Genomic DNA, 27,468 nt, shown 5'->3' on the forward strand with positions numbered 1-27,468 from the left:
TACACATTTTACTTTTTTATTAGACTTCTTTCACGTATATTATGTGAGTCTGGACAGACATGGAGGTAAACTGCAACTTGACTGGTTGGCAGAAGCATTCAATCTCAGGTTGGTAATTCTAGTTGTCAGTGAAATACACTCTTCACCTTTTAAAAGAGTACGCACGGATTTAGCATTGCAGTCCTTTAACATCTACGGATTCGTGGTAGACAAAAAAGAATTAAAATTGATGCAGTAGAACCAGCGATATTGTCTTTTATTATTCCACTCACTCCACTGTTCAACCTGCTGTCTACATTACCCACAGTGCAATTTGACCACTGACAGCTTGGCCTTAAGAAGAGATGAAAAGCAGGCTACAGAGGTCTGTAAACTCACTTCTTTCTAATGCCACACTTCCAGATTTTCAAACTTTCAAACCAGCACTACCTGAAGTGACATGACTTGAGTCAGTTTATCAGACTTCACGCAGCTCCCTCTGGAGTCACAATTTTCTTTTCACATATACAGTTTTACTCTGTAAGACCTGTAGATAGACTTGTGATCTGGGAAATCTGGGGCATTCCTTTGATTCCTAACTTCATTGGGCCAAGCGTAGTCAACAGAAAAGGCCAAGACGACATCACGTGTTTGATGTTTTATGCATAACTAAACAGGTGATCATTACGTTACACATAAATTCTTAAAATACACCAACTTCTCAAATAAACTTAAATAAAAAAAAGTCAAAAATCTAAGAGGTAGAAAAGATCTAGTTTGCACAGGGGTAAACAATAATGCACAATCAACCGACACAGATCAAATGGATGAGATACTTCTAAGTGAGTTCTTGGTGTTCTCTATGCAGCAGGTACAGCTACAGCTCCTGGCTCAGGCTCATGTTATGTGCAGAGAGGTCCACCAGCCGGAACGCCTCCATGAACTCATTGATGTCGATGCTCCCGTCCTTGTTGAAGTCAATGCTCTGGGCCAGGTCTGCAATGGCCTCGTCACTGATCTCTGTGTTAAGATGGGAGCTCAGGAGTTTCCAGGTCTGACGAAACTCCTCGAAAGAGATCAAACCTAGAAGTAAATACAGAGGAGGAGAATGTATTAAAAGTTGTTGTAAAATTTGTAGCATGCTTTTTGTTCATTGGCTTTCAGCTGAAAGGTCTTTTAATGAAGAATAAGTATGGGGTTTTTCAGACATTTATAGAAGGATCTTAGTAACAGCCAAGTAGAGGTATTATATTCCCACTTATGTTGTAGACATTTGGGAAAAACAAAATTAGAAAACACATATACAGCTTTCACATAAACTAAGTAACAAGACTAAAGCTGATGATACACGGAGCAACTATTACAACAATGGTGCTGGGCAATGTTGCTGTCAATGGTAATGAGTAAAGATTACCACCTTAATCCCCTTTCCCCGCCACCATGATGTTGAGCAGGTATAATGTTTACCATGTTCTTAGTTAAACATATTCATGGCTATCCATCAAGTAGATGTGGAGATATTTCAATGGATATATGAAAACCTTGCCCTGCTGGTGGCGCAATATGAAAGGTTAAGGGGATCACCACAGTCAGTAGGGTTCATCCTCTAGGGACCAGGAATGGCCGTACAAAAATCTCATTGCAACATATGTTATGTTTGTGGAGATATTTCAGTCTGGATCAAAGTGGTTGACCAATCGACCAGCATGGCTGAAAAGGAGAAAGAGTCATGGAGCTAGTGTCTGGGATCCAGGCTAAGCTGCTTGCTGACCTGAGTGATCTGTGTCTATGATTCTGAAGATTGTTTCCAGGTTGGAGTGATTTTTGTACATAGTCTCCAGGATACTGTTATCTGAGATCTGAAATGGATAAACAGACAAATCCATCAGGATTTTGCCACTCTGTGTGTGTCCGACAGAGAAAAAAGGGTGAGAAAGAAAGAAACATACAAACAAAACACACTGACATTAGATGTATGGGGCAGACCTCTAGTTTGGGCTCTGTGATGGAGAGCTCCCTTATCCACTGCTGGTAGTCTACCATGCCATACTGGGTGCTGCTGACCAGCTGAGGACGCAGCACTCTCCAGGGCAGACCAAGATTCAGAACTCTCTCTGTGGCGCTGGCCCAGTGCCTTAGAGAGATCATCCCTGAACCACAAACAGAAATATACAGTGGAGTTATTCCATTCTTGTGTTTGTGAGAGTTATGTCATTGCTGCTCAGTGTGTAGTTTTACCTGTTTTGTTAGCGTCAAACTCCTGGAAGGCACTGATGAGATCTGACTTGTGCACAAACAGTTGTTCCCTCAGAGCTCGTAGAGCTGATCTCTCTGTCCACCCGACACTGACACAGAACAGGGAGAGAAAAAAACATGTTGGAAATAATGTTTTTCATCTTGTTATCTTACATTTTGTGCAGCCTCAAACATGTACCTTTGTCTCAGGGTGAGCTCTCTGCATGTCCTGCTTGCCTGATACTGATTGAAGTGGGGGACCAGATCAGGGCCCATTCGGATGTAGGCTCCTCTGTTGCTGCCTACCTCGTAGTAGTTAGATGCTGAAAATATAGTCAGCACCTGGGTGCGATAGAATACGGTTAGTAAGTTTGCTAAGACTCACTGTATGTGACCCACTGATTGCTAATTGTTCTCAAATTAAATGCCGAAATGAGGATTTCTCACAATGGCTTCTGTTCAGTAATATAGCAAAGTGTGTTCCCCCGCATACATACTAGCCCTTTTTTCCCCAGTCATTTGCCAGATCGTCCAATATCCTGAGCACAGCCTGCACCGTTTTCGCCTGCCTGCCTAGTTTGCCCTTGATGATTGATTCCTCTCTTTTGAAGTCTTCCCAAGTAAAATATAGATTGTTTTCAACTGCTCTGCCTCTGGCTCCTTCTTGTGAGTTCACATCTCCTTTGTAGGATTCACATTCCTACTATCATCACTCGAAAGCAAATTGTAATTGTTTCCATAACCTGTAATTCTACCTTAATCTCTTCCTCATGGGTATCTTTGTGCTGCTCACCCTGCGGTTGTGGCAGAACTCATAGCCTTCCTGTTTGCACTCATGGGAGCGGATGAGGAGTTGGAGGTTGTGTCTTCCCAGCACTTCCTCGGTGACATCTGGCCCCCAGTAGCAGCCTCCGCCTCGCACTTCATTGGGAATGCAGCCATTTTGGGGCATTGGATCACTCCACAACATGTCTACTATCTGGTTGGCCGAAAAATTAAAATAAAATAGAACATCTGCCAAAATGACAACAACCACTGAGATTCAATATCCTTCCTGTCACTTACTTGTTTCCACTCATGCTCATCTGTCTCTGCTGTTTCTCCTGACTCCGGGTCTGAGTCGGAGTCAGACTTTTGCAGTTCCCCATAGGACTGGTCAAACCCAGCCAGTCTGCGCCTCCTTTTCAGCTCCTCCTCCACTGACCAGTTGAGTTGACTGCTCATGGGTACGCTGTGGAGTGAGCGGCGTGGGATGTCATGCCCGTGAGCCGGGGCTGGGCTGTGGTGAGTCAGAGAACACACTCGACGCCGGCTTTCCACCAGTTCTGTGTTCCTGTTGTTCATTGTCGGAGTCTTACTGCCATTGACTGCATGATGGGTCGATTTAGGAGGCCTGAGAGCTGACACGTACTATGCATGTAAAAAATATGCACAGATTTAAACCACTTAATATCATAATATTTCTCAATATGCTATTTATAAGTTAATATACAGCACAATACTACAATATAACCCCCCGCTCGCCCACACAGTGCACAGGCCTACATGATTCGACTATCAGTGACTATAGGCAAGACTTGACAATTCTGATTCGACTGTGTAAATCCTTAGTCAGGGACAGCCCTACTGAATACACAAATTTTATTGATGCCCAAAAGGCCTCGCTTACTTTGTGTCTGTCCACCCTGGCTATCCTGTCAAGGTTTGTCGTGTCAGAGATCCCACCATGCACAATCAGCACCTTGTGATCAATCACTGTGGCCAGAGGCAGCCAGCTGAAAATCTTCTGGAGAAGCTTTAGGATCATCTTGCCATGCATCTGCAGATCAAGGCAAGCTTACAGTGACTTAAATACAGTTATAGGAATTGTTATCATTATTAATTGGAGCTTTTTTTGCCATGCTAGAAGCGGTTGGTTGGTCAGTCCACCACTTTGGTCCAGACAGAAATACCTCAACAACTATTCGATGTCTTGCCAGTACATTTTGAACAGGTATTCATTGTCCCCAGAGGATTAATGCTGCTGACTTTGGTGATGCCCTGACTTTTTCTCTAGCGCCACCATGAGGTTGACATTTGTGAATTTTAAGTGAACTATACCATGAAAATACCAAAACCAACAATGTCTCTGAATACTTTCCGACTTTGCTAGCCTGTCTGTGGCACTCAAGACATAAATCTAAAAAACATGTCACAAAGGTCTAACTTTATTTAAATTCTATGGGTTTCTGTGGATTAATACACATTTGGTAATCTTGTGTGTATGTATGTATGCCAGCAGGACCCTGTCTGTTTCACCATAATGAAGGAACATGTCACCCACTGCAACAGCGTGGCTCATTTATGTGCTTTTATTGGTTTTGGGACAACAATGGAGGGCTGTGGCACAGATGAAAAAGTTGTATCTGGCATTTGCTACACAGACAATGCTTTTTATTAGAATCAGTTTTTTGATGTTTTTTTCTATTTGCTGAAAATACAAAAAAAGACCCACACTCATTTGTCCCAGTTAACCTTTTGAAAGCAGATGGTGCTCTGGGCGATGATAATGATTGAAACATTTTTTTCCCGCCGATGTTGTTGCTCCGAGTCTAAGCGGCGCCATCTTTATTATTGCGCAATACCTGCAAGCTGCCTGCCTGCTGTCGTCTTTTCTGCAGAGGAAACATGCCGCTTGAGAACATACGGTGTTTTTTGCCATTTTGTGGCCGTTCCGGATCGACTGATACCCCCCATCACTGTGGGATGTTCCGTTCTAAATCTACAGGCCTGTAAAGCATGGGAGTGCTTTTGGTGACAGGAATGTTGATGAATACTCCTGTTTTTATCAATATTTCAATGTTTTGTCATTTGGAAATAGGTTGTATGGACTGAAAAAGTGTTTTAAAGATATCTATCAATAAAAGTCAGCATTTTAACAATAAATATTGCCAAAATATGGAAATTCGCCTGGTATATTTGAAAATGTTGTATAACTGTTGTATTTTAGTTTATTTTCATCAGATTTACAGTTACAATTGCATTCTAGGTGTATTAGAAGATATTCAGTTGCATTAAAAGCTAACCCACGATGGTTTTGATGGTTTATTGCATCAAAATATAGCTTTTTTACCAGGCGAGGCTAAAAATTTCAGATTTTTTCTTTATTGCATCTCCATGTAGTCTGTAAAAGTAAAATAAAAATATTAATACACAATGGATTCATATTCCTTAGCTTCTGACTTTTCAAAGGAGGCCAGAATTATGCATCTAGGCCAAGTGGTTGAGGAGTTATTCCTGATTCATTTTGGGTATGTAATTTTAGGAGTTCTTTCTGGAAAAAGGGGTCTGTTTTCATCAAGTTAATTAACATGTACCAGCCCATGCAGGCAGTGAGACTTGTTGTATCAAAGTGCTGCTCGCAGACAAGACAGATTATGATCATCAAAATTAACATTTTTTCACTCCCCGAGGGGTGGCCTTTGTCAGACACATCACGCGAACTGAAAAAGTTACAATCTGAAGGTTATGTTTACACATGCAGGCTTGAATGAGGTGAAAATAGAAGGGCATGTGGTTTGTACTGTACTTTTACTGGTAATACTAGTGGGCTTTTCTTAAGTAACATTTTGAATTCCGAACTTGTAATGTAGTATTTTTTAAAATTGTGGTATTGCTACTTTTTCTTCAGTAAATGATCTGAAAACTTCCACTTCTGCCACTCAGGCTAGGTTTGGCCAAGAGCAATATCATATTGAGGTCAAAGCAAAATACACAAGACTTACCCTGTATTTTCCCAAAACTTCTTTAGTGAAACCATATCTGGAGAAAACAGTTACCAGATTAATATACACATTAGCTGTATGTTGAATATAATCCCTTTAATACTAAGCAAATACGCAGAACAGGCCACTAAAGGGGAGTTTGAGAAGAGGAAAGCAATGTGGAGACTAGCTTACCTCAGGTTAACGATGTGGTCCTCATGGTTCCCTCTGTTCAGATGGACATCATTGGGATAGACCAGCAGGAACCCAAACAGGATGAGCAGAATCTCTAAGGAGTTTTTGCCACGATCCACATAGTCTCCATTGAATACATACGGTTTCTCAGAGGACGGCAAACCATTCTGGACAGGTGAAGTTAAAGGTGTTAATTAAAATAAACGTCCCTGTTCGACTCTATGGTGACTTATGGTGACTTGCATGTTGTGAATACCTTATAGAATATCAACAGCAGATCTTCAAGGTGTCCATGTAAATCTCCTGGGAAGGGATAAATAATGCATTAATACATGTGACAGTGTGAGTGCACGCTGAATGTTTCAAGGGCAGTAAAAAAAAAAAAAATGTGCAAGAAGTTATCAAGAGCAAAAATATGCCTGCTGTTGTGTACCGCATATAGTAATCTCCTTCGTATGGCAGGCGGCGACTTGACTGATATTTGGAAGAATTCTTAAAAGTCTCCAAGTCTCTCCAAGAAGCTGCAGAACATATCGAGCATGTAGCTGCTACTGGGGAAAAAACAAGTATGAATAAAGTGTGTGCTGAAGGGAAAAGGCAGTCATCAGATACCTGTGTATTCTTGTCTGCTTTGAGTGTGCCTTATGTGCCCGTGTACCTACTTGTTTGTGCTTGAAGGCCTCCACCAGCTTCGATACCCCGCAGAAGGTCATGGGGAAGGTCAGATGGGGGCCATTGTAGCTGTCGGGTACCTCAATGCTCTTATAGCAAAAATATCTCTCCCATTCTGTGTCACGGCAGATTTCATTCTTACGAAAGATGTGAGATATTAGGTTTCCTGCATTAGAGGCAGAGGGTGAAAGAAAGAGAGATGGTCCATGTGGTAAGGGAAAGCCACATTACGATTCTCAGCAGAGAGATTAGCTCACCGTCAGTCATCTAATGCAACCCACAAGTCAGGGAATTAAACAGTAGTTGAGAATCAGTCTTACTTTCACTGCTGGCTGGGGTGAAGTGGTCCATCAAGAAACCAAAGAAATTATAGAGCTGCAGGAAGGAAAATGAAAATTTGAAAGTTAATGGTTAATTCGCAAGAGTTAATGAAGACTCTCTACAGCCATGCTCGCAGCTCTGTGATGCTGTGGATTTGCACATCAATGCTTTGAGCATTTGCTCACTCTGACAATGCGAGTGTGTTGGTGTTAAGCAGGTATAATATTTACCTTGTTCATCTTTTTAAAGTATTAGCATGATAACATTTGCTTATTATCACTAAAAAGAAAGTACAGCCAAGGCTGATGGGAATGTCATTAGTTTTGCAGGTATGTGGTCATAAACCGATGATTGATTATTAAAAGTTAAGTGATCACCAGAGTTATTACAATTCATCCTCTGGATACCATGAACGTCTGTATAAAATTTCATGGCATTAATAGTTCAGTAAAACATTTCACTCTGAACCACAAATGTCATCCTTATGGTGGAGCTGGGGGAAAGGAGTCAGGAGATCACCAAAGTCAGCAGGATTCATACTATGGGGACCACAAATATGTGTATTAAAGATTCAATGGCAATACACCCTGTAGTTATAGAGAAATTTCAGTCTGACATTGCCACCCACCATGGTGCTAGCAAGCATGGCTAACTATTTGGGTCACTGTGAAGCGAGCACATTTGAGATCAATTGATGTTCATTCTGTGCAAACATTTGCCCTAAAGTGTTCAAAACTGTGTGACCTCACCTTGATCTGGTCTTGCTCTCCTGCATATTCAATAGACTGGAAGATGTTCCACGTGCACCTGCGTCTCATCTCCAGCCGGGCAACATACTGACGGTACCAGCGCTGGATCAGCAGAGCAGCTCTCATTGCTGATTGAAAAAAAGGCGCTTGTTCATAACTTTGCTGACCTTCCTCTTCCACTGCCAATGCATTCATTCATCATGTCAGATCAGATCTAGACCGAAAGACTTACCAGTGGCAGCTTCACAGTGTGCATAAATATTTAGTGGAGATCGCAAAAGTTATCAAACACTGCCAATTGAGACTTTTTTTTTTGCAGATAGTTTTGTGCAAAGAGGTGATGAAACAAAACACATATTTACCTGGAACTGAGATGCTCACTAAAAATGAAAAATGGTAATGGCACTGACGTTAAATAATTGCAATCAAAAGGAACATGTCTGTGAAAACTTGACTATTCACTAGAATGATTTTGATAAAGGCCACACCTTTGCCACGTTTCTTCAGCTGCTGTTCTGATTTTCCCATGCCACATCCCATGACCTTCTGCTGTTTTCACTGTTAAAGACAAAGATACTTTAATGTGTGAATCTGAGTTACCTGACCTTGTGTTTTGCAACCTGGGAATAATGCAGTAATAGATCTCTATATACAGCATAATTTTTATTATTTTATCATATTAGAAAAATTCTTGATTTAAACATTTTTGGCAACAACAAAATGTACAAGTCTAAATACTTTGGAGACATCTATCTTATTACTTAGCTGTGTTTTTACAAAATTATTATAAAAGTAGAAAGCAAAAGTATGAATAGAATAAGCATTTAATTTAATATCTAAAGGGTCTATTTAAAGTAAATGATAAATAAAAACAAAGCAGCAGATAAGCTGAAAGGAACCTTACCTGGCCACGTTACCTTTCTTTCATTACCTACCCTCACTTCTTCAGCACCTGTAAAGGAACCTCATAATTTCTATCTTCCCAGTAACACTGTTACAATTTAAAAAAATACGAAACGTGCTATCTCTTAGATTTTTCCATTTCCCAGGCACAGCAGCACAGGCCCCAGTGGCTGTAATATTGTAAGTGGATGTCCCCTCTCTGCAGCTACACACTCTCAGCCAACACAAACTGACTACATGCTTGTAGCAGAGCCAAGCGTCTTAGACAGGCCCCATGATCACTTAAACAAAACAAAGCACAAGTGGATTAGGATTAAAACTTACTACGGCTGCCATCTACGCTAAATAAACGGATCAAGGCTCTGATAAAGGGCAGCAACTGTTTTGACAGGCAGTTGTGTTGGCTTCGGCTCAAGACCTGTGTCATCGTTGTGACTCATAAAAACTATTAACGTCAATATTCTCTCTCTTTCCACATTAATAATTAATTGACCTCTGGCTTGTCTGGGTCCGTGTATTCTCAGTAAATATAAACCTATTTCTAAATTGTCCCTGCTATGTTTAGAACTTCATTCTATGTTTAGAACTTCATTCTAAACATAGCAGAGGCTCAGTTTATCTTTAGCTTCATATGCTGATAGTGGTGTCCTATTGTTGTTCTGCTTGACCTTGATACTCGGATTCCACTGATTACGTTTTCAAATGTTATGTTTGACTTTTTGAACAAATCAGAGAAACATCTATGGACTAGGTCTGAACATTGTGTAAAGAAAAATATCGTATTGCCATCATTTTGACTGCTTCTGCTATACGATTAACATTTGTAGTGGGAATGGTAATTTTTACATTTCACTTCCACTAAAAAATAAATATATAAATGTCTGGAGACTATAAATTGTATGCCGGGTCATCTCTGTAACACTACAATGCTTCATTTATATATATATATATATATATATATACCATACCTAACAACCATTAGGTATAAAAACACCAAGAATGCACACAAAGAAAAGGGGTTAAAATGCCTGCCTGCATGTCTATTGGAGTAACAAATGGCCATAGTTGTTATATATATATATACAGCATATATATTATTTTTTCCTGTGGTGTGACATCAATTTATAGAACAACAGCAGTCATTGGACAAAGAAACACTATACAATATAGTGTAATCCAATTTTTTAAAAGTAATCTACAGCTTCAGAACAAATCAGTAAATCTTAATAAATCTTTCTGACAGTTTCAAGAAAAACTATGCATTGTAAGCTTTACTATGTAGTCTTAATTGCAGGCCTGTTGGGTTGTAATACAGTGTTATAGCTGTTGTTCTGTCCATGTGGTAATCATGTTTAAGTCTTGTCATGCAGACAAGCATTTAGAATTTTATCTCTATAGTTACATTTCTCAGAGGTAGATTTCTGATACTGTAGCTTCTCCATCTTGCTACATTAAATGCTGCAGTCATTTTTTATAAATCCATATTAAATTAAACATTGATTAAACCCTGTAGAACTCCCCTTCGTTGAAATACATTTCAGGAATGTCCTCTGTGTTGACTACTTGTTGAACATCTGCACCTTGTATCCTCCGCAGTCCTTCATCTATGTATAAATGCTCTTTGTGATCCCGGCCAGGAGCAGCTGCCGGTGGAGTGACTCCCAGCGGTACGACAACAAGTGGTGGGAGACGTCTGAAACTCAAGGACTCCACTCGTTCATGCATGGTTATAGAGGGTCGAGAGCTGCAGCCAGTTTCCCACAGTGACCTCAGGTGTGTGTGTTGTGTGTGCTTCATGTTTTTATATCCCAGTAGGGACTTTAACCTGAATGCACACTAACCAATGGGGACTCGTGTCACTGTATGGACAACGATTTACGTACCCGCTGGTAGAGACTGCTTTTTGTGGGGTAAGATTACAACACAATTGGGTTAAGGTTATAAGGTTAGGGTAAGGGGTAAGGTTAGACAGGTAGTTGTGATGGTTAAGGTTAGAGTAAGGGGCAAGGAAATCCATTATGTCAATGAGTTGTCCCCACGGGGATAGAGAAACAAATGTGGGTGTGTGTCTGTTTAAAGGAAAAGGCTGACTATATTATATATTTTTGTTAATGTCACCAAACCCCATCAAATTCCAAAACCAACAATTTGTTAATCTGACTCACAATACTTCACCACTTCCTTATCCTGTCTCTATGGCACCCTCTCTGTATATGTGCATATATACACATACAGATATGTTATATTTCCTGTCTGAAGTTAATGTCGCCCTCCCCCTTATTGAGCTTCATTGTGCAGAATTATACATGTAAATGTTTGGGCAAAGTCTATGGTACAGAGGAATAAGAAGATATCTACAGAACAACACACTTATTAGCAGAATAATTTAATTCTTGTTTTTGGTGGTATGGCATTTGTTTATAGTAAGACAAATATAGCACATCACCAGAGTTATCCTTTGCGTCTATTATGTGCATGTTGTAACAATCACCAAAAAGCTGCTGAGTTATGGTTTATCATTTCTGAAATATTTGCTGACCTGAGATTGAGCTCCTCACAGTGTTGTTGAGACCTGTAGAATATATTTCGCAAGATCCTATTACACATTTGTGTTATGATCCCCAGATAGGGTGTTACAAAGGACACAGACTGTTTTAGGGTTACGAATGATTTGAAAGTGATGGATGAAGCAAGAATCTCACCACTGTGAGCTGAGATGGAATATGAGGAATATACGTGCTCTTCTTATGTCAGGCCCTTTTGCGAAGTTAATGTTTTCAAACAGATATACCATACACTGATGAATGAATGCATACACTAAGAAAGGCCATTTTCTGTGGGTCTGCAGCTCAGATGTAAGATCTGAACATGATCATCACTTCAAAACCATCCTGTCATTTTGTATTAGGTGCCAAAGAAAGTATTGCAGGTCCTGTATCAACTTGTACCAAGACGTTCTCTGGCACTGTTGATGAATTAGGGCTTGATATCCACTTCAGCATATAGACCATGTATTTTGAGCTGCACAGGAAAGTTTAGCCGTGTCCCAGTTTAGGTCTCAGTGAGGCCTCAGAGGAGAGGGCACCTGAGGACGTGAACTTAGCATTCCTCTCATGGCTCACACAACTGTCAACGCTGCCAAGTTTACTTGCTCTGGACTTTCAGATATGAACATCTCCTGCGATCTTTGTGTTACATTTCTTCCCTCCGGATCCTGTCCTTGAATGACAACTGCAGGGGAATAATATTGTTATTATGTTTATCAGCGGAGACTTCTGCCTTTAATGTCCGGCCAAAAAATGGGAGTCGTAATAGAAACTGATAACTACCCATATGCAGACATGAATAGGCATTCCCTGTATTCTTCCCATGCTTCTCTGGGTATGTCTTGTCTGGATGTGGGTCAGAGTATTAAAACCCCTTAAAAAGCAGGGCTGTGCAGCCAAATGTTGTGTACCAAAAATATCAGGGTCATTTGGGGGGAAATCTGTATACATGAAGCACAAGACAATATAGTCTTAGGTTTGAATATTTAGCTCAGTGTAAACATCATAAAGCTCCAATGAAGAGCTGGAACAGGCTGATACAGAATATACACTCAGTGTCCACTTTATTAAGTACACCTCTATAGTGTAATGTACAACTGCTCTGCCATAAAGTCTACTTTTGTTATACAAAGTTCAGTTTTTGTTGTTTGTTATAGAGGTGTTAATTGAATTATATGTTGCGTTGTGCTGTGTTGCTAATATTCTGCCCTACCTCACAGTCATATAAGTAAATAGTGAGGAAAAAACATTTGACATCACCTCTCAATATAATGTAGATTAATGATGACCTCAATAATAAACATAATGAAGCAAGACGTTATGGCAGGGCTGTTGTATGGTCTCTTAAGTGTATATGATACTGGTAGGGTGGAAAACATAATTTTAACAAACTTTAAGCTACGTAACAGGCATCAGAATGGATAAAACTGTAGGTTAAAGGTTTAATTCTATAAAAACATTTGGTAAAAAGCTGTTTTAAAAGGATAGTTTGAGATTTTTGAAGTTGGGATGGTACTTGTCCATAGTCCATAGTCCATAGAAGTTCTACAGTTGAGAAAAGAAGCAAGGGCTGTCTGACGGCCACGTAGAGCATCGAAAACATTCCAAATATTGTGTACACTTGAACTGATATAGATTTTTTTTGGTAGGCCTTCTTTTATGTGGCAAAAATAAATTTTGCTGCTGACCCTGTCCACAGCAGTGGGCTACATTGCTTAGCTTCCATGCTGGTACAACTCTCTGGTTCTCCAGACTGTGGATGCGCTTTCCGCCATCTACTGCCGGTAATACACCGACTATGTACAAGTACCTCATTCAGCCCTACTAAAAACCCAGACTATCCCTTTAAAGTTGGCTGGCTGACGGTGGGCTTACAGACCATTACAGGATCTGTTGTTATATGTGCGTCCCAGAGTTACTATTTCACGACTAGTAACTAGTAAGCATGTCGTAATGTGGTATGCCTATATACTATTCTCTCTTTTTTTTCCTCCCTCCCACCTCTAATTCTTGTCTGTTTGTCTTGAGTCTATTAGTCTCCCCTTCTTTCTTCGCCGGGTCGTCCTTCTTGTACTCTTTCACATGGAACAGGGGACAAGATAACAATATTAAGTATCTCAAGGCCAAGCTGGGGTACAGGGAGATAAAAACCCAGGTTCCCAGGCCCTGACAAACAATACCTAGAGCAGCATCACTGTCTGGTCACTCCTGTCTCCTCATTCAACCAGACACACAGAACCAACCACAGTAGCCTGTCGCGAGTCTGACTCAAAAGCAGTTGATCTATAGATTGACCATCCGGCTCATGCACCATGTCTTTCACGTTTGTTGTCATTACAATGCTTCTCGGCTCTTCAGTGGTTATCGCATTTGTCTTGCAGCCATCCAAAGAAGAACCTGCAGCCTCTGCAAATGCTCCTGTTTCCTACCACAGGTCAGTATCCTTTAATACAGTAACATTTAAAACAATTTTCCTCAAGATTTTCCAAAGAATTATGAAATGTCTTTTTAGGTCAGAGACGTGCCAAACAGATTACATATCAAGGGATATGTGCATGCTGAGGCCTTTTTACTTGGGTTCAGGGGAAATACTAAATTATGTGACTGATTCAGGGTCACTTTGACCGTTTTTCCAAGAATGTTGTGCAGACATGTAACACACTTTTCTGTTTAAGCTTCAACAGTGTAATCAATCACTTAGCCAATGTCTGTAAAGTGCTTCCATAGTTCATTGAGGGTACTGAGAGTGCGATTTATTTTAGTCCATGCAAACTAGTCGCTTTTCAGAAAAATTTGCCGTTTTGAATCAAAATAAGTAATATACTTGAATCGTTTACATCCCAAGATGATAACACAGTAAGTTTACTTATTTTTCAGAAGCATTTTTTCTATTACTACGTGTTTCTGTTTTAATAATTTGCACTATTTAAATAACATTAATGTGTTATGTGCTGTTCAGATGCCAGCATGAGTCATTGCAGTCCATCAGGAAGAGTCTCCTCGGGGCTCTCAACTTGCAGACTGAGCCACAGCTGCCTGCTGGTGGGCTGGAGGGGGTCAGAAAGCAATGGTGGAGCACCTTCAGCAGCAATGCCCACAGAGCCATGGACACTGCTGGTAAGTTCAACCCAAAATTCGAAGAAGCTACTGTGGATCCCACAGTTTTCCAGCCTAATCCTTCATGGATTTTCTTAAAGTCAAACCCAGCCAAAAGTCTACATTGCTCTACTTTTGCTGTCCCTTTCTTAATGTCCTTCCAGTTCCAGCAGTCTCTGGGTACTCTGTGTCACCTGATGATGGAAACAGTACGAGTGAACTGAAGTGCTGTTCCATGGCCCATGAGATCTTCATGAAAGGTATGCTACAGTGTGTTTGTGTGTGTGCATGTATGTGTGTTTGTGCATTTTGACATGCTCTTATACATAAAGAAATATAGTAATGCATGTAATATCCATTCTTATGTTCACCAGATCTGGGCTGGGACAACTGGGTGATCCATCCTGCCAGCCTTACCATCGTTCAGTGTGCCCTCTGCAACCCCAAAGCGAACACTATGCAATGTCCATCATCCCGCACCGATGTCCAGGATGCCAACTCACAGGTATAATTATCTTAAGACAATTAAATAGTTAAATAATGTCTGCAAACATCACTTACCTTGTTTTGCAATGATCTATGTTTACATACATACATAGATGTTTAGTACCTTTCTTTTAAAATGCAAAGAAATCCAGCTGAGGTCACCTGAAAAATTCCCATAGGTGTGTGTGAGAGTCATTGTTAGTGGTCTGATGGACTGAAAACTGCCTTCTGTCAGATGCAATGGAATTATATCATCAAAATATTCCATTAAAAGTCTTGCATTAAAAGTAAGTCATATTAATGTAATATCAGCAGAACTAAAGTATCAAAAGAAAAGTACTCATTATGCAGCAGAATTACCTCTTTTATTATTAGATTATAATTACTGGTGGCATTAATGGGTAACAAGCCTTTTAATGTTGTAAATACTATTAGTTAATCTATTTTTTCTTTCTAAAAACTCATCACATGTTATGTTTATAAAATCTTAATCTGCAAGGTAACTAGTAACTACAGCTGCCAGATAAATGTATTGTAGTAAAAATTACAATATTTCCCTCTAAAATGTAATGGAGTGAAAGTATAAAGTTGCATAAAATATAAATACTCAAGCATGTCTATTACTCTCCCACGACTTTAGATGCCGTGCTTGAGTCTATGTTACTTTCCTCCACTGTGCCGGCGCTTCAGCATCATGGAGCCATGAACCACATGTACTTTGTGTGCTCTGGAGGTGAAACAGCTGCCAATTTCCTCCTGCCAACATAAATGTACTTTTACCAAATACAAGCTAAGGCACGCCCCAAAGTTGATCAACCAGAGTTAAATGCAGTGTGGCAACAGTATTAAGAAAGCAAAAACAGCTTAAAAAAAAAAAGCTAGTTTGTTTGAAGTAAATTCGAAATGTACTCTCCTTACTACTTACTCAAACTAAATGCATGTTAATATGTTTAAGCAGTCTAATGCACACTTTTTACTGAACAATTCCAGCCTGCATCTTTTAAAACAAAGATATGATAACATTTGTAATTTTAGTTTTTACTTTTTGTTAATCTCATTGCCTTTGATTAAAATGTATTTTTATTTATCTTTGCTTTTTATTTATTATCTATGTTCACCCCCACTATGGCAAACAACAAATGTTTTTCATCAGTATGACTTTAAAAAAACCTGTCTAGAATAAACTGAACTTAATATAATACAATACTTGGTATTTCTTTTTTCTTCTTTTTTTTTTTAACTAATACAGGTCATTGTTTTGTTTAGTCTTGTTGGGCAGCATGAGTATCAAACTGTGTTACTGTGCCTTACTCCTCCTCTCTGTGTCCTTCTCCAGGGCCAGGTGCAATGTTGTCAGCCCATCGCCCAGGAAATGGTGCCTGTCGTCTACGTGAATGAATTCAGCACCCTCGTCATTTCCTCCGTGCAGCAGACCCGCAGCTGCGGCTGTGGACATAGCAACCTCCAGCAACCCACCCAAGAGTAAAGTTTTTTTCATAGTCCATAGCATGTGACATCTGCGAGCCACCTGGCGCACACACAAAAACACAAAATACAGAAAAGGTGTAAATACGGTACATGCTGGCCTTTCGTCTCTCTCAAACACTTGTGTAGACTATGTCTCTTTAGTTTTAGATGTTATCTTAGATCCTTACAGTGTGTATTCAACACTGAGCACGGGAACCAAAGCAAAGTCTTCCAATTTGTCTATTCGTACCAGAAAGAATGAAAGAATGCCAGCACAGATTTGTTGAGCCATAAACATAAAACTGATACATTTTAATAAAACTCATGAGATGATGATTCCAATTTACAATTGTTTGCTACTGTGTTTTATGTTAACAGTTAGTAACAATTAAGCTTAGGAAGATTTTGCAGGGCAATAACAACTGCAGTTCTGTGGGTAAATTAGTTAAGTATTTCTCTTGCACCAGGAACTGGACGTGAAGTGCAGCTGACACTCGTGTGCTAAATGCTGCCACTTTAATCTGATAAGTACAGAGTGCTATTTAAAGCTACTAACTGTTACTGAGTGTTCCCTCCAAAAATGTGAGACTTTCCAGAGCCAAATCCTGTCACAGGCCAGTTGCCTCTTATCTGTGAAATGACCATCTCATCTTATGAGTAAGAGGCCAGTTTAATCCCAATGAAAACAGATGGTTGTGCATTTAAAGTGGTGAAAATGTAATAATAAATTGTGTATGATTGTCATTTTGAGGGTTAAACGTGTTTTGCAGGGAGAGTAATAGGAGAAGATTGTGTTCACCAGCTAAACTCTCTGCACCTAAAACTTAGTATCAGTTTCTTCTGGATATGAACATCTGTTCTGTGCTTTTCCACGAACATCGATTGGCCATGCTCCAGCTTCACGTTTCAACTGTCCATTGGTTATATGAAAGACACACTTAGAATATTTGGTTGTTTTTTACTTTAACACATATTTTGTTTGTTATTTTGTTATATGCTCACTCACTTTACAAAGTTACCTCACCATTCACTTTTTCATGTATTTTCACAAGTGATCACCTCCACCTTAATCAATGCATTTTGATTAAATGCAAACAGTTTCATTGTGCTTATGACCCTGCTATGATATTGTAACCATTTGTACCAATTTACAGATTTCTTGCTCACAATTATTTGAATAAAGATGATTGAAATGAACACCCACAAGTTGATTTTCCTGCCAATGTCTATTATTGACAAAAGTTCACATGATTCTTGAAAATACTTTTTTATTTTTAAAGCCTCTCCTTATGCCAGCCTTTTAGAATTTCATGCCAGCCAGGCAGTTACATGTCAAGTCTAGTGGGAGGAAAATAGCAGAGGAAGAAATGTTGGGACTGTAGCCATAAAGCGAGGCACTGGTGAGGGGAAGAGCAATTTGTTGCGCACTTCTGAGGAGTCTTCAACATCTTAAGCTGCTGTGCATGCACATTCAGGGCATTTATAACTGGCCCTGGCTGCAGTGGAATCTTAATTTATGATTCTCATTTTGTGCAAGCAAGATATTGATCCTGGACTACATTAAAACAACAACTATAGAAGAGGAACAACGTTGCCTGTAGTTTTATGTGTTATTGATACTGGACAGAATGTCAGGGTATTTCACAGTGTGGGTCTCTTTTGGCATACTGTCCCCATTTCTACTGGCTGTAGGGGAAGCCAAATGTTCAGAGAAGGAAACGTTGCTGAAACCGATCCCTAACACGGTGACACAACTGACGGATTGTTTAATGGAGTGCACCGGGATGACGTACATCAAAAAATTGCAACTTCAGGACTATCATAATATACGGCTTAAAGATTCCACTGAAGGTAAGGAGCCACTCAGTAACATTTTCAACTCTAGGATGCTACAGAATCACACATCTTACTGGGAGTGTTGTAAAAATAATACCTGAACTAAATGTTGAGATTATCAGTGGTGAAAGGGTCACTTCATCACTGCCTGACTGACATAGACATTTTTATGTTGCATATAAAAATTATGTGAAGTCTTTATAAAACACTTTCTCTTCCAAGGAGACCTCGGGGAATACTGTTGGTCTACGGAGCTCAAGTGCACCATTGGAGAGAGCTTTCAGAATGCCTATGTTGTGTTGCCTGTGGATGTATCTGTAGTTGGACATGAGATGCTGGAAGTCAACGCCACTGCTCCCACTGCCACCACACTGGACCCACACAACAGCCCCACCACGATCGCAGAGAACTGTGGCCTTCGTTACGACGTCACACAGTACTTCAGCACAGAGGATCCGGGGACATCATTCTGTGTACAAGTTATCGCGCAGGAAGATGTCCTGGGGGACAAAGTTCTAAAATGTCCTCCTTTTCTGGTCACTTTCTGGCAGAGAAATCCAAATCAGTCCAATCAAAAGAGTAGTGGATAAAATCTCAGTGATGGAGGAAGTTCTCAGATTTTTTACCAAAGCAAAAGTACCTATACCACCCTATAAAGATACAGGTAGAAAGTAGAAACCCTGCATTGGAAATGTTACTTAAGTATGTAAGTATGATCAGTATTACAAGAAAAAGTACTCAAGGTAGATCATTATTATACAATTATTTATGTAAAAGCAGGATTTTACTGTTGTAGTTAGTTGAAGTGGAGCTCATTTTGAACTATTTTATATAAGGCTGCAACTATTGATTATTTGCATTATGGATTCATCTGCTGATTATTTTCTCAACTAATCGATTGATTAACTGATTGCTTGGTTTGTAAAACCAAGCAAAAAAGTGATGCTTGTTTTGTCCAACCAATACTCCAGAGCTCAACATTATAAAGATGACATGTTAATATGGCATTTAGACATGAAAAATTACCTAAATAATTATCAACATAGTTGGAGTGCTTAAATTGTACATATTTGGTGCAGGAGTGTGTGAAATATGCCGCCCGCACATTCTGTTGGTTCGCCTAAAGGGCAAACAGAAACCATTATTACGAAATCAAATAGTAAAATAGCCACAATGACTGAGAAAAGTTGTGACAAATGCAACATTAAACAGGAAAAGAACAGATGCAGACGATTTAAGAGATTAAAGTGATAAAAGAATTTGGACTTTGAGATAATTGCGGAATAGCAAACTTGATTTTTACAGGATCACCTTGAGATCAGAGGGGGTCATATGTACCTGACTACTGGGTGAAATGTTCAACCACCTGCAATATTTTGTGTTTCCAAGATTTAAAGTTTAAGTTGCACAGACACTTTTTAGTAGAGAAAAATTAGAAGAAAGTCTCACGGATCCAAATAAAATAGAGAACTTAGTCTCACTATGATCTGAACACCCCCAATGTCAGCTAGTCTGACTCGGTCTTGTAGGGGTTTGAACCCTGAAACTTCAGCTCTCTAGAGAAGGTGACTTACTGACTGAGCTACTCCTCATTAGTGAGGCCATTTTTACACATCTTCTCACAAGTTGAGGTAGTGACATCACATGTGCCATACCTGGATAGTTTTGTCAGTTTAAACTTCAAACGCTTACAACAGTCAAGATGTTGGTGATGTTTTCTGGGGAAAAAATCACACTTCATTCTGCTGGTTTTGGGTGTGTTGTCAATTAGTTTGGTAGCATTTGATCCAAAACTGAGCAAACAAGTTGTTCATACTGTACAAGTGACTGCAAGAGACTGAATATCACTGCAGACTCACGGTTTGACCGATCTAAAATCTCTTTGAGACACTTGACATTGGCCATCTAGAGAATGTCTGTTTTGGTAGCGATTGAAGAAAGATGTTATTGAATTAGCATATTCTGAAAAATATAGAGTGACTGACTTCTGAATTGACCATAGGTTGCAGTGAGACAAACATTTGTCATTTATCAGTGGATGTGCTGAAAAAAGTTCAGCTCTCTAGGACGTATGGGTGATTTTCTTAGATTTCTAGAAGTTTGAAATGAGAAATGTCTAGAAATTTACATTTCTTGTAATAAGCCACAAACTTTCAGCAATCATTACAAACTTTTATGCATCAACTGAGTAGTTACCCTGCATCGTACAAGTCGAAATTTGTACGAATCCATGCAGCAAATTACGAGGTATAAACTTTTTGCAAGTGTAGCGCCCCATAGTGGAAGAATATCCCAGGACTGCTCAGCGAAGCTCGGGCCGAGCAAGCAAGTTTGGTTTGGCTTAAGCCAATTTTGATTTATGTAAAATTGTATGTAAAAGCACAAAAGTAAAAATTTATGGGAAAAAAACAGAATCACTTATCAAAATTCTTTCCAGCGACGTCTGTAGATGATCCTGCCAAAGTTTCAGGTCAATTGGCAATGAATCTGGGACGAGTTCACAAAAATAGGTTTTAGAGAAAAGTGGTAGAAGTCACATGGTTTGACATTTTTAGAGCAGAAGACCATTGGTGCAAAGATGCAGATGAATCCAGACATCAAAATGATGAAAGAAGTTTGACTCTAAACAAAGCTGTTTTTGAGATAATTCCAAAAACATAAAGTTGATTGTTGTAACGCCACCATGAGGTCTATGAGTGCCATTTTTGCATGAGTAGTGGGAGGAATTTGCAACCCACATGCCAATTTTGGTGAGTTTTTGTGCAGCACTTTTTGCTGCCCAAACCCATTTAGCGGAGAAAACAAAGAATGAAAGAAAGAAAGAAGAAGAAGAAGAAGAAGAAGAAGAATGAGAACACAAACAAGGGCTCCATTAGCTTTGGTCTTTGGATCCCTAATGTGGAAATCCATTAGACTTACAGTATGAGGCTGGATGAAATCTTGGAATTTATTTGTGTAGAAGGGCATTGCAGTGACGGAGCGCAAAAGGCTTAAACTCAGAGGTATGGGAGCTGTGCTCCGGTTAGCTCTGGCGCAAATTAAGCACTGCATGGTTGCCAATTAGTTTTCTGTCAATCGACTAATAGTCTCAGCTGTACTTTTATAAACTGTTTTCATGCATCATATTTTATAAGGTATTCATATGTTGTGTATGCAAAAATGTATGTTTCAATAGCTTGTTTGGACTGTCTTCTAGAATTCCCTTTTTTAAAGTATTCTGTGTGATAGGTAACAATGGACAAATGCCCTTTTTATTTACTTAATTTACTTCGTACACTTGACATTTAGGCTATATATCCATGTTGATTTTAATTTTCTACACTACATTTACATTTATTCATTTAGCTGACGCTTTTATCCAAAGTGACTTACAATTGTTACATGTCAGAAGTTGTCTTGCTCAACATTATACTGCACATATCCTTTGGTTGTCAACATTGATTTTCTAATGATATGGTTTTCTGTTTTATAAGGACATCTTAGAAACAGAATAAATGCAAATCTTTAAACCTTTTGTTTCTTGTTTTAGTTGTGAAAGTATTTGATGGCACTGGAGAAGCAGTGTGGATCATTTTGCATGAATCCAGCTTTGTCAAGCACAATTACACAATTAATAGTTCTCTGCACTGGCGACCTGTACAGGGTGTACCCCACCCGCTGGGATTGGCTCCAGCCCCCGCGACCCAGTACGCAGGATAAGCGGCTGACGATGGGTGGATGGATGAATAGTTCCATGCTTTCTTCAAATGCAACCAGAGAGATGATATGGAGGGACAGAATGATGCGGCTGCCGCACAGCTGTTAGGGTTTTGGTGCCTTGCTGAAGGACACGTCGGCACCTCTCATTATTAAAACTTTTTATTTTCCTTTTTCAGTCATGTTTTTTGTGCTGTGTGTGTGTATGTGTTTGACTATTTAGAAACCTTAAAACATATTGTAACCTCATGTAGAACCCAATTCTATAGAATGGAGTTAAAAGGTATTTTTCAAACTGGACCTTATTTCCCCATGCTTATATGTGAAAAATTGAGCCTATTGCGCAGTTTAAATACCTCTACAGCTGCTTTTATCTGGATCAGTCATACTGTGCAAAAGCACATAGGCCTAACTTTATGTCCGTGGTTCTAGCAAAGGTATGTCTTTGTCAAACTTTAACGTTTCTTGTAACATAATAATGACAATTGTGTCTAAAGAAGTTTTTGCAGTTTTTAGCAATCATTCGGGCAGGTAAAATAATGCGAAAAGAGTCATAAGAAGAATTGCACAAGAGGTAGTTTCTTTATTTTAAATAGCAGGTCTATAGCTTATAAGGCAGCCATAAATCTTCTTAATTAGCCTATAGTTGGGCTACAGTCTGTTTTTCAGAAACAAGGATATTAGGCAGGCCTACCAAACACATATGTAATCGGCAACAAAATTGTTATTGCCTATAGGAATCACATAGGCCTAAATGTAGCGTATTAGCCACGTTATAAACTGCCAACACTTAGGCTATTTGGGGAATAATTGTGATTACTCCGTTACAAGAAACGAAAGTTTCACAAATATAGCCTACCTTTGCTTAGGCTATGAGTATTTGTCCTATATACAGTCTATGGTATTTGCACAGCATGACTGTTTGATCCAGATAAAAGCAGCTGTACACGTAGCCTAAACCAGTTGGTGAAGCTACGGGCAATTAGTTTTCTCTGAACGATCACTTTTGTAACACTTGACGGGTAAAAATTGTAATTTTCTTGGAGTTAAACGCACCCATGTGACAATAACACAAACGAACCGATCGAGTCAACGATAGTAGACCGGATAGGAAAATTAATATTTTTCTTACTCATAGAGAAAAGGTCTTTCTCTCCAGGGATCATTTCCACTATGTTGTCCGACGCTTACACAATCTGAGCCTGTCAGTGGCAAAAACAAACACAGACTAAATTGCCAGCAAGGGTTGCGTCTCAGCACCGTTTTTCTGCAACAAGCTGCAGTGCGCGCCTGTAACAGCCTGCTGGACCAATTCAAAAAATGTTGCCCCAATTAGTCACATAGACACAAAAACATGGGAAGTAGGGCCCAGTTTGAAAAACGTTCAAATTGACAGAATAATCTATTCGGTGAACTACCATAACTGTAAACACATTTGTTTGACTAACGTTTTTGGAGATATAGGCTACTGCTAGATTTGGAATACTTGGCAATATGCTACTATAGAGAGAGTAGGCCTACAGTACTCTGTGTGCAGAGTGTATCCTTTAAATGTAGCCTATGTCTGGTTACACACGTGTAATATGTCAGTATGTGCTGCTTTAGAGACCATAATGTGAGACCATTCAGTTCAGTTCAATTAGCGACAATTCAGAACAGAGGTAACGTCATTGCACCCATCATTTACCACAAAACAAATTTCGCATCACCTGCCATTGTTCGTGTGCTCACAATGATCTTGGCCTGTTCTGTTCTACTCACAAGAAATGATACAGTGCCACCTACTGGCAATCATTTCGAATAAAAGTATCAGACTGCAGCCGTTCACACCATTCAGCCTCTGGATGGCGCGCGTGTTACAGGGCAGTGTCTCAGCGTTGAAATTCCTCTGTAGTATAAAGTGGAAACAACTGAAACATCTACTAGGATATGAATGTTTTTTTTTTATATATCTGAGATACTTCACCCAACCTAAATGCTGTGTGTCACAGCCCTCAATCAGTACCTTAAACATATTCAATTTAAACCCCATGTTGGTGCAGTTTCTTTGAAAGTATGTTAAGTAAGTCTATGCAATTGAGACAACTTAATAAATACTGTGGGTTCAATAAAATTCCAGCCAATACACTCTGACCTTTTATAACAAATGTTTGTGACAGTTGTGTAGCTGTCAGCTTTTGTTTCAAATGGGCCCACATAGGTCCCATTTAAATCTGAATATCATGAACACATACATTTGAGTGAGTGCATGAGCCCAGCACTGAAATTGTCAAAACACATGTAAAAGAAGTTTTGAAAGTCACTTATGTGTTTTGAATTCTCTTCTAGTAATAAATCATTTCAATTGTATTATATACTGCAAATGAATAAAACCCCAACCAGTGCATTTACATCTTTATTTTGGAATATGTCTACAACCAAGTCTCATGGTCCATTCAGCTGTCCTGAGCCTCCAGTTAGGTCTAAACGGAGATAATGTTGATGTACTCTGCTGGCAGATGGCCAGTAAGAGCATAACATAACCACCCAGGGTGAGTGTCCAATAACAGACCTTTCTGCACAGCCTGTGCTAAGGCCTGCATTTAATCACACATGCGCCTGTGTCCATGCTCATCAGCATGTTTATCCTACATGTCGTTTAGAAATGTTTGAAATGATTTGTCTGTTTTCTGCTGCAGCCCAAGTTCCGAAACCTGCAGGAGACACCAGAACCACTGCCCGTTTAGGTTCTCTGTCATCCAATCTGAACTCACTCACTGAAACTGGACCAAGGTGGCATAGTGACTCAGAAGACTTTAAGATCTACTTCAGTATCTGTGGGCAGGAATGTCTGCCAGCTCCAGAGGTCCTACTTTTCAATTGTAAACAGGTAAATCACATAAGGGTGTGACATATCTTTCTTCATTTTTGAATTAAAACATGGATATGTTGTGTACCATATTTGGTCTTTTTGTTTAAGTAAAAGTTTAAAGTTTAAAGAAAAGTTTTGTTCACATTTGTTACATATCTCTCCACCATTCCTGTTTAATTAGATCCAGTTATTAAATGGCTTTACATTTAAAACAAAACAGATAATTCTATTAAGTTTAGCTTTATAGCTTTTTAATTAACTAAAAACAAAGAAACTCTATTAAAACTGTAATTTCTGCCACTGCCATTGTAATGTAGGAGACAAATGGTTAAAAAGTAGGCTACCCCTTACTACCACTTTTTTGCATTCTATCTGTAGTTTTATCCATCCCTCTATTGGAGATGCTTCATTTGTTTCTGCAGTCTATCAACTGTCAAATCAAATCAAGATCAAATTAAGATGATCTGCAAACATGCATTGGCTTTAAAATAGCTGAAACTTTTAATGAGGACTCCTAATACCACTCTGTGGTAACAAACATTTCTGAACACAGATGACTGTACCATGTCTGTCACGCAGGGGTAATAGTGTAAAGTTTGAGCAAACTGCAGTCATGAAGAAAAAACTGCAAATAATATTGCTCTTAATGGATTCACTCGTTTTATTTATTTTGTATTGACACTTACAATAGTAGCACAAGCGCTTTAGAGATATTTTCCGACAAGCTTTAGCTGCATTGAGTGTTTAAAACTGAGCTTGGTCCCCGGGCGGCTGAATAGAGTAGAACAATCCAGTAAGCAGAGAGGGAGACAGAGAGAGAGAGAGAGTGAGTGGACAACCCCAAACAACCGCACTGTTAGCGGACAACTATCAAACAACGGCGGCCTGACAGGCATTTAAATCAACAGATTATCTTCACCGGTAAACAATGTGACCAAGTGAGAAGGACACCGTGGTGAGGACTTGTCAGAAACACATGACAACCAACTTTGGTTGTTGTGAGAGGCGCACCATGGCATCTCAACCGAGGTAGGCAGACGCAGCGGCGGCTAGCTGCTAGCTGCTGGGCGCTAGCTCCTCACAGCCCGTCTGGGTTAATTAGCTAGGTGTTTAGCCAGCTCACTACTAGCAGCGCGCTTGACGCGTCTTTACGTAAAGTTTTAGTTTTAAACTCTGTGAAAGTATCAGAAGGAGGGTAGTGTGTGTTTCTGGTGTTATGTAGTTAATGTAAAACTGACAGACTTTTAGGTCGATAAACAGCTCGAGGAGGAGGTGGAATCAGCTGGAACGAGCAGGCTGGTGTGATTTTTTTTTTTTTTTTTTTTTTTTTTTTTTTAACCAGCTGGTCAAAAGGGGCTGCTCTGTTTATACAAGCTGTTTTTGAGTAAGTTAACAAAACCTCACCCGTCGTGTTGGATTAACTTTCAATATAGTTTTGTTGGTTAACGGCAGAACGGGTGTAAATAAATTTTCCATACCAAAAAAAGCACAAAGCGAAGGAAGTCTACCGCGCAGTAACATGTACATATAATTTGATATTCGTGCAGAAGAGATATATATTTCACTTAAAAGGCACGGTTATGCTTGACTTTATTTCTGTGGAGGCTACTAATTGTTGTGGCTTCAACTTTCTTGCATGCTGGGTTTAATGGCAGCTTCTGGTTTATTGAGACTGCTGGATAGGCAAGATAGAAGACCCTGGTCATCTCTTGCAGACTCCAATAATAAAATGAGTCTTAGAGTGTTAAAGATTTAAAGACAAAATAAAAGTTGCTCATGCATTTCACGCTACCTACTGGTAAGAGTGAAATACCGGTTCACGGGGCTTTTCTTTTACAGTCTCTGCTTGCAAACCAATACTGTCTTGTGGCCATGCATTGTCAACACATAGCCAATAGATGATAAGAAAGTTGAAAGTTAAACACCCACAGGGAAGTGTGCACTGGCTGCAGAAGCACACACAACTTTCTGTACAATTTAGCTTCCATGAAATTGCTGTCAGTTTTGGTAAGGAGAGCGTCAAAAACTTGTAGTCACAGCAGCGAGGAGCCTTTAAAATGTCTGCCGTTTCACCGCAGAATAAAAATCAGTGTGGACATTTCTGAAGACCGGAGAGAACCTAGTGAACATTGTCAGTGTTTATGATGCCAGCCCACATGATGTCAACAAAACTGATGACAAAAGTAAATATTCCACATTAGTTGTGTTTCATTATCGGTTAATTGTACTTTCTAAGATAATGTTAAAGATTTATTTTGCTTTTTGGCCAGCCAGCAGCCAAAAACTAAAGATAAACCATTTAAAATGTTATTAAACATAGAGGGGAATCAAATCCTCACATTTTACATTTGCTGTTTTACTACCAATCATTATCAAATTAACGATCAAATGATGGACTATTGAAGTAGTGCTGAAAGTAAAACCCCTGCTTTGTATCATTGTGGGCTTTTAGCTTATTGCTGCTGATGGGAAAGGCAACATACTCTCGCCTAAAAAACCCCACCTATAAGTAACAAATATGGCTATCAAGTCCAAGGTGACTTTATCAAATAGCTTATTTTGTTCAACCGAAGCTCTGAACCCCACTATCATTATTTACTGTCATATATGACCTATAAATTAAACAAATCTCCCAATTGAGAACCTGGAACTGGGGAATGTTTTGAAATTTATCAATTAATTGCTACAGTTCT

At 39.4% G+C, this 27,468-nt stretch overlaps 3 protein-coding genes across 5 annotated transcripts in view; 2 read left to right on the top strand and 1 right to left on the bottom strand.

Annotated features, from left to right (window-relative positions):
* Positions 1-240: 240 nt before the first annotated feature.
* Positions 241-9,431, bottom strand: LOC119914384 (serine/threonine-protein phosphatase with EF-hands 2-like). Of its 2 annotated transcripts, XM_038733672.1 has the most exons (18): positions 8,799-9,430; positions 8,383-8,452; positions 8,257-8,274; positions 7,895-8,022; positions 7,145-7,199; positions 6,815-6,990; positions 6,586-6,700; positions 6,409-6,455; positions 6,153-6,319; positions 5,979-6,015; positions 3,884-4,033; positions 3,280-3,624; positions 3,008-3,193; positions 2,414-2,556; positions 2,218-2,324; positions 1,966-2,129; positions 1,751-1,838; positions 241-1,062 (listed from the first exon to the last, which is right to left on the bottom strand). In XM_038733672.1, the coding sequence occupies exons 2-18, from the start codon at positions 8,432-8,434 to the stop codon at positions 857-859; spliced, it is 2,184 nt and encodes a 727-aa protein (XP_038589600.1). In that variant the 5' UTR covers positions 8,435-8,452; positions 8,799-9,430; the 3' UTR covers positions 241-856. The 2 variants fall into 2 exon arrangements, with proteins under 2 accessions (XP_038589600.1, XP_038589601.1); XM_038733673.1 differs by lacking the exon at positions 3,884-4,033 and having other exon boundaries at positions 8,799-9,431.
* Positions 9,432-13,532: 4,101 nt separating this feature from the next.
* LOC119914387 (bone morphogenetic protein 6-like) lies at positions 13,533-17,598 on the top strand. The gene is made up of 5 exons (XM_038733675.1): positions 13,533-13,777; positions 14,303-14,460; positions 14,604-14,699; positions 14,814-14,944; positions 16,262-17,598. The coding sequence occupies exons 1-5, from the start codon at positions 13,656-13,658 to the stop codon at positions 16,409-16,411; spliced, it is 657 nt and encodes a 218-aa protein (XP_038589603.1). The 5' UTR covers positions 13,533-13,655; the 3' UTR covers positions 16,412-17,598.
* Positions 17,599-25,579: 7,981 nt separating this feature from the next.
* Positions 25,580-27,468, top strand: part of LOC119914383 (AF4/FMR2 family member 1-like) — a 29,451-nt gene continuing 27,562 nt past the window's right edge. For both annotated transcript variants that reach the window (XM_038733670.1, XM_038733671.1), the window contains exon 1: positions 25,580-25,804. In XM_038733670.1, the coding sequence (XP_038589598.1) occupies positions 25,752-25,804 (53 nt within the window). In that variant the 5' untranslated portion in view covers positions 25,580-25,751. The remainder of the gene's footprint in view (positions 25,805-27,468) is intronic.

The sequence above is a fragment of the Micropterus salmoides genome, unplaced genomic scaffold (genome assembly GCF_014851395.1).
Source record: "Micropterus salmoides isolate LMB-PRFRI ecotype aquatic unplaced genomic scaffold, ASM1485139v1 Ms_hic_scaffold_20, whole genome shotgun sequence".
Classification (NCBI taxonomy): Eukaryota; Metazoa; Chordata; class Actinopteri; order Centrarchiformes; family Centrarchidae; genus Micropterus; species Micropterus salmoides.

What these genes read in the sequence shown, in the direction of transcription:
- LOC119914384 (XM_038733672.1), bottom strand. Translation starts at nt 8,434, where the DNA reads ATGGGATGTGGCATGGGAAAATCAGAACAGCAGCTGAAGAAACGTGGC. An exon ending in CACCCCAGCCAGCAGTGAAA is followed by an intron (nt 6,991 to 7,144) that starts GTAAGACTGATT and finishes CCTCTAATGCAG; the next exon opens with GAAACCTAATATCTCACATC. An exon ending in TCACAGAGCCCAAACTAGAG is followed by an intron (nt 1,839 to 1,965) that starts GTCTGCCCCATA and finishes TATCCATTTCAG; the next exon opens with ATCTCAGATAACAGTATCCT.
- LOC119914387 (XM_038733675.1), top strand. Translation starts at nt 13,656, where the DNA reads ATGTCTTTCACGTTTGTTGTCATTACAATGCTTCTCGGCTCTTCAGTG. An exon ending in CAGAGCCATGGACACTGCTG is followed by an intron (nt 14,461 to 14,603) that starts GTAAGTTCAACC and finishes ATGTCCTTCCAG; the next exon opens with TTCCAGCAGTCTCTGGGTAC. An exon ending in CCATGAGATCTTCATGAAAG is followed by an intron (nt 14,700 to 14,813) that starts GTATGCTACAGT and finishes TATGTTCACCAG; the next exon opens with ATCTGGGCTGGGACAACTGG.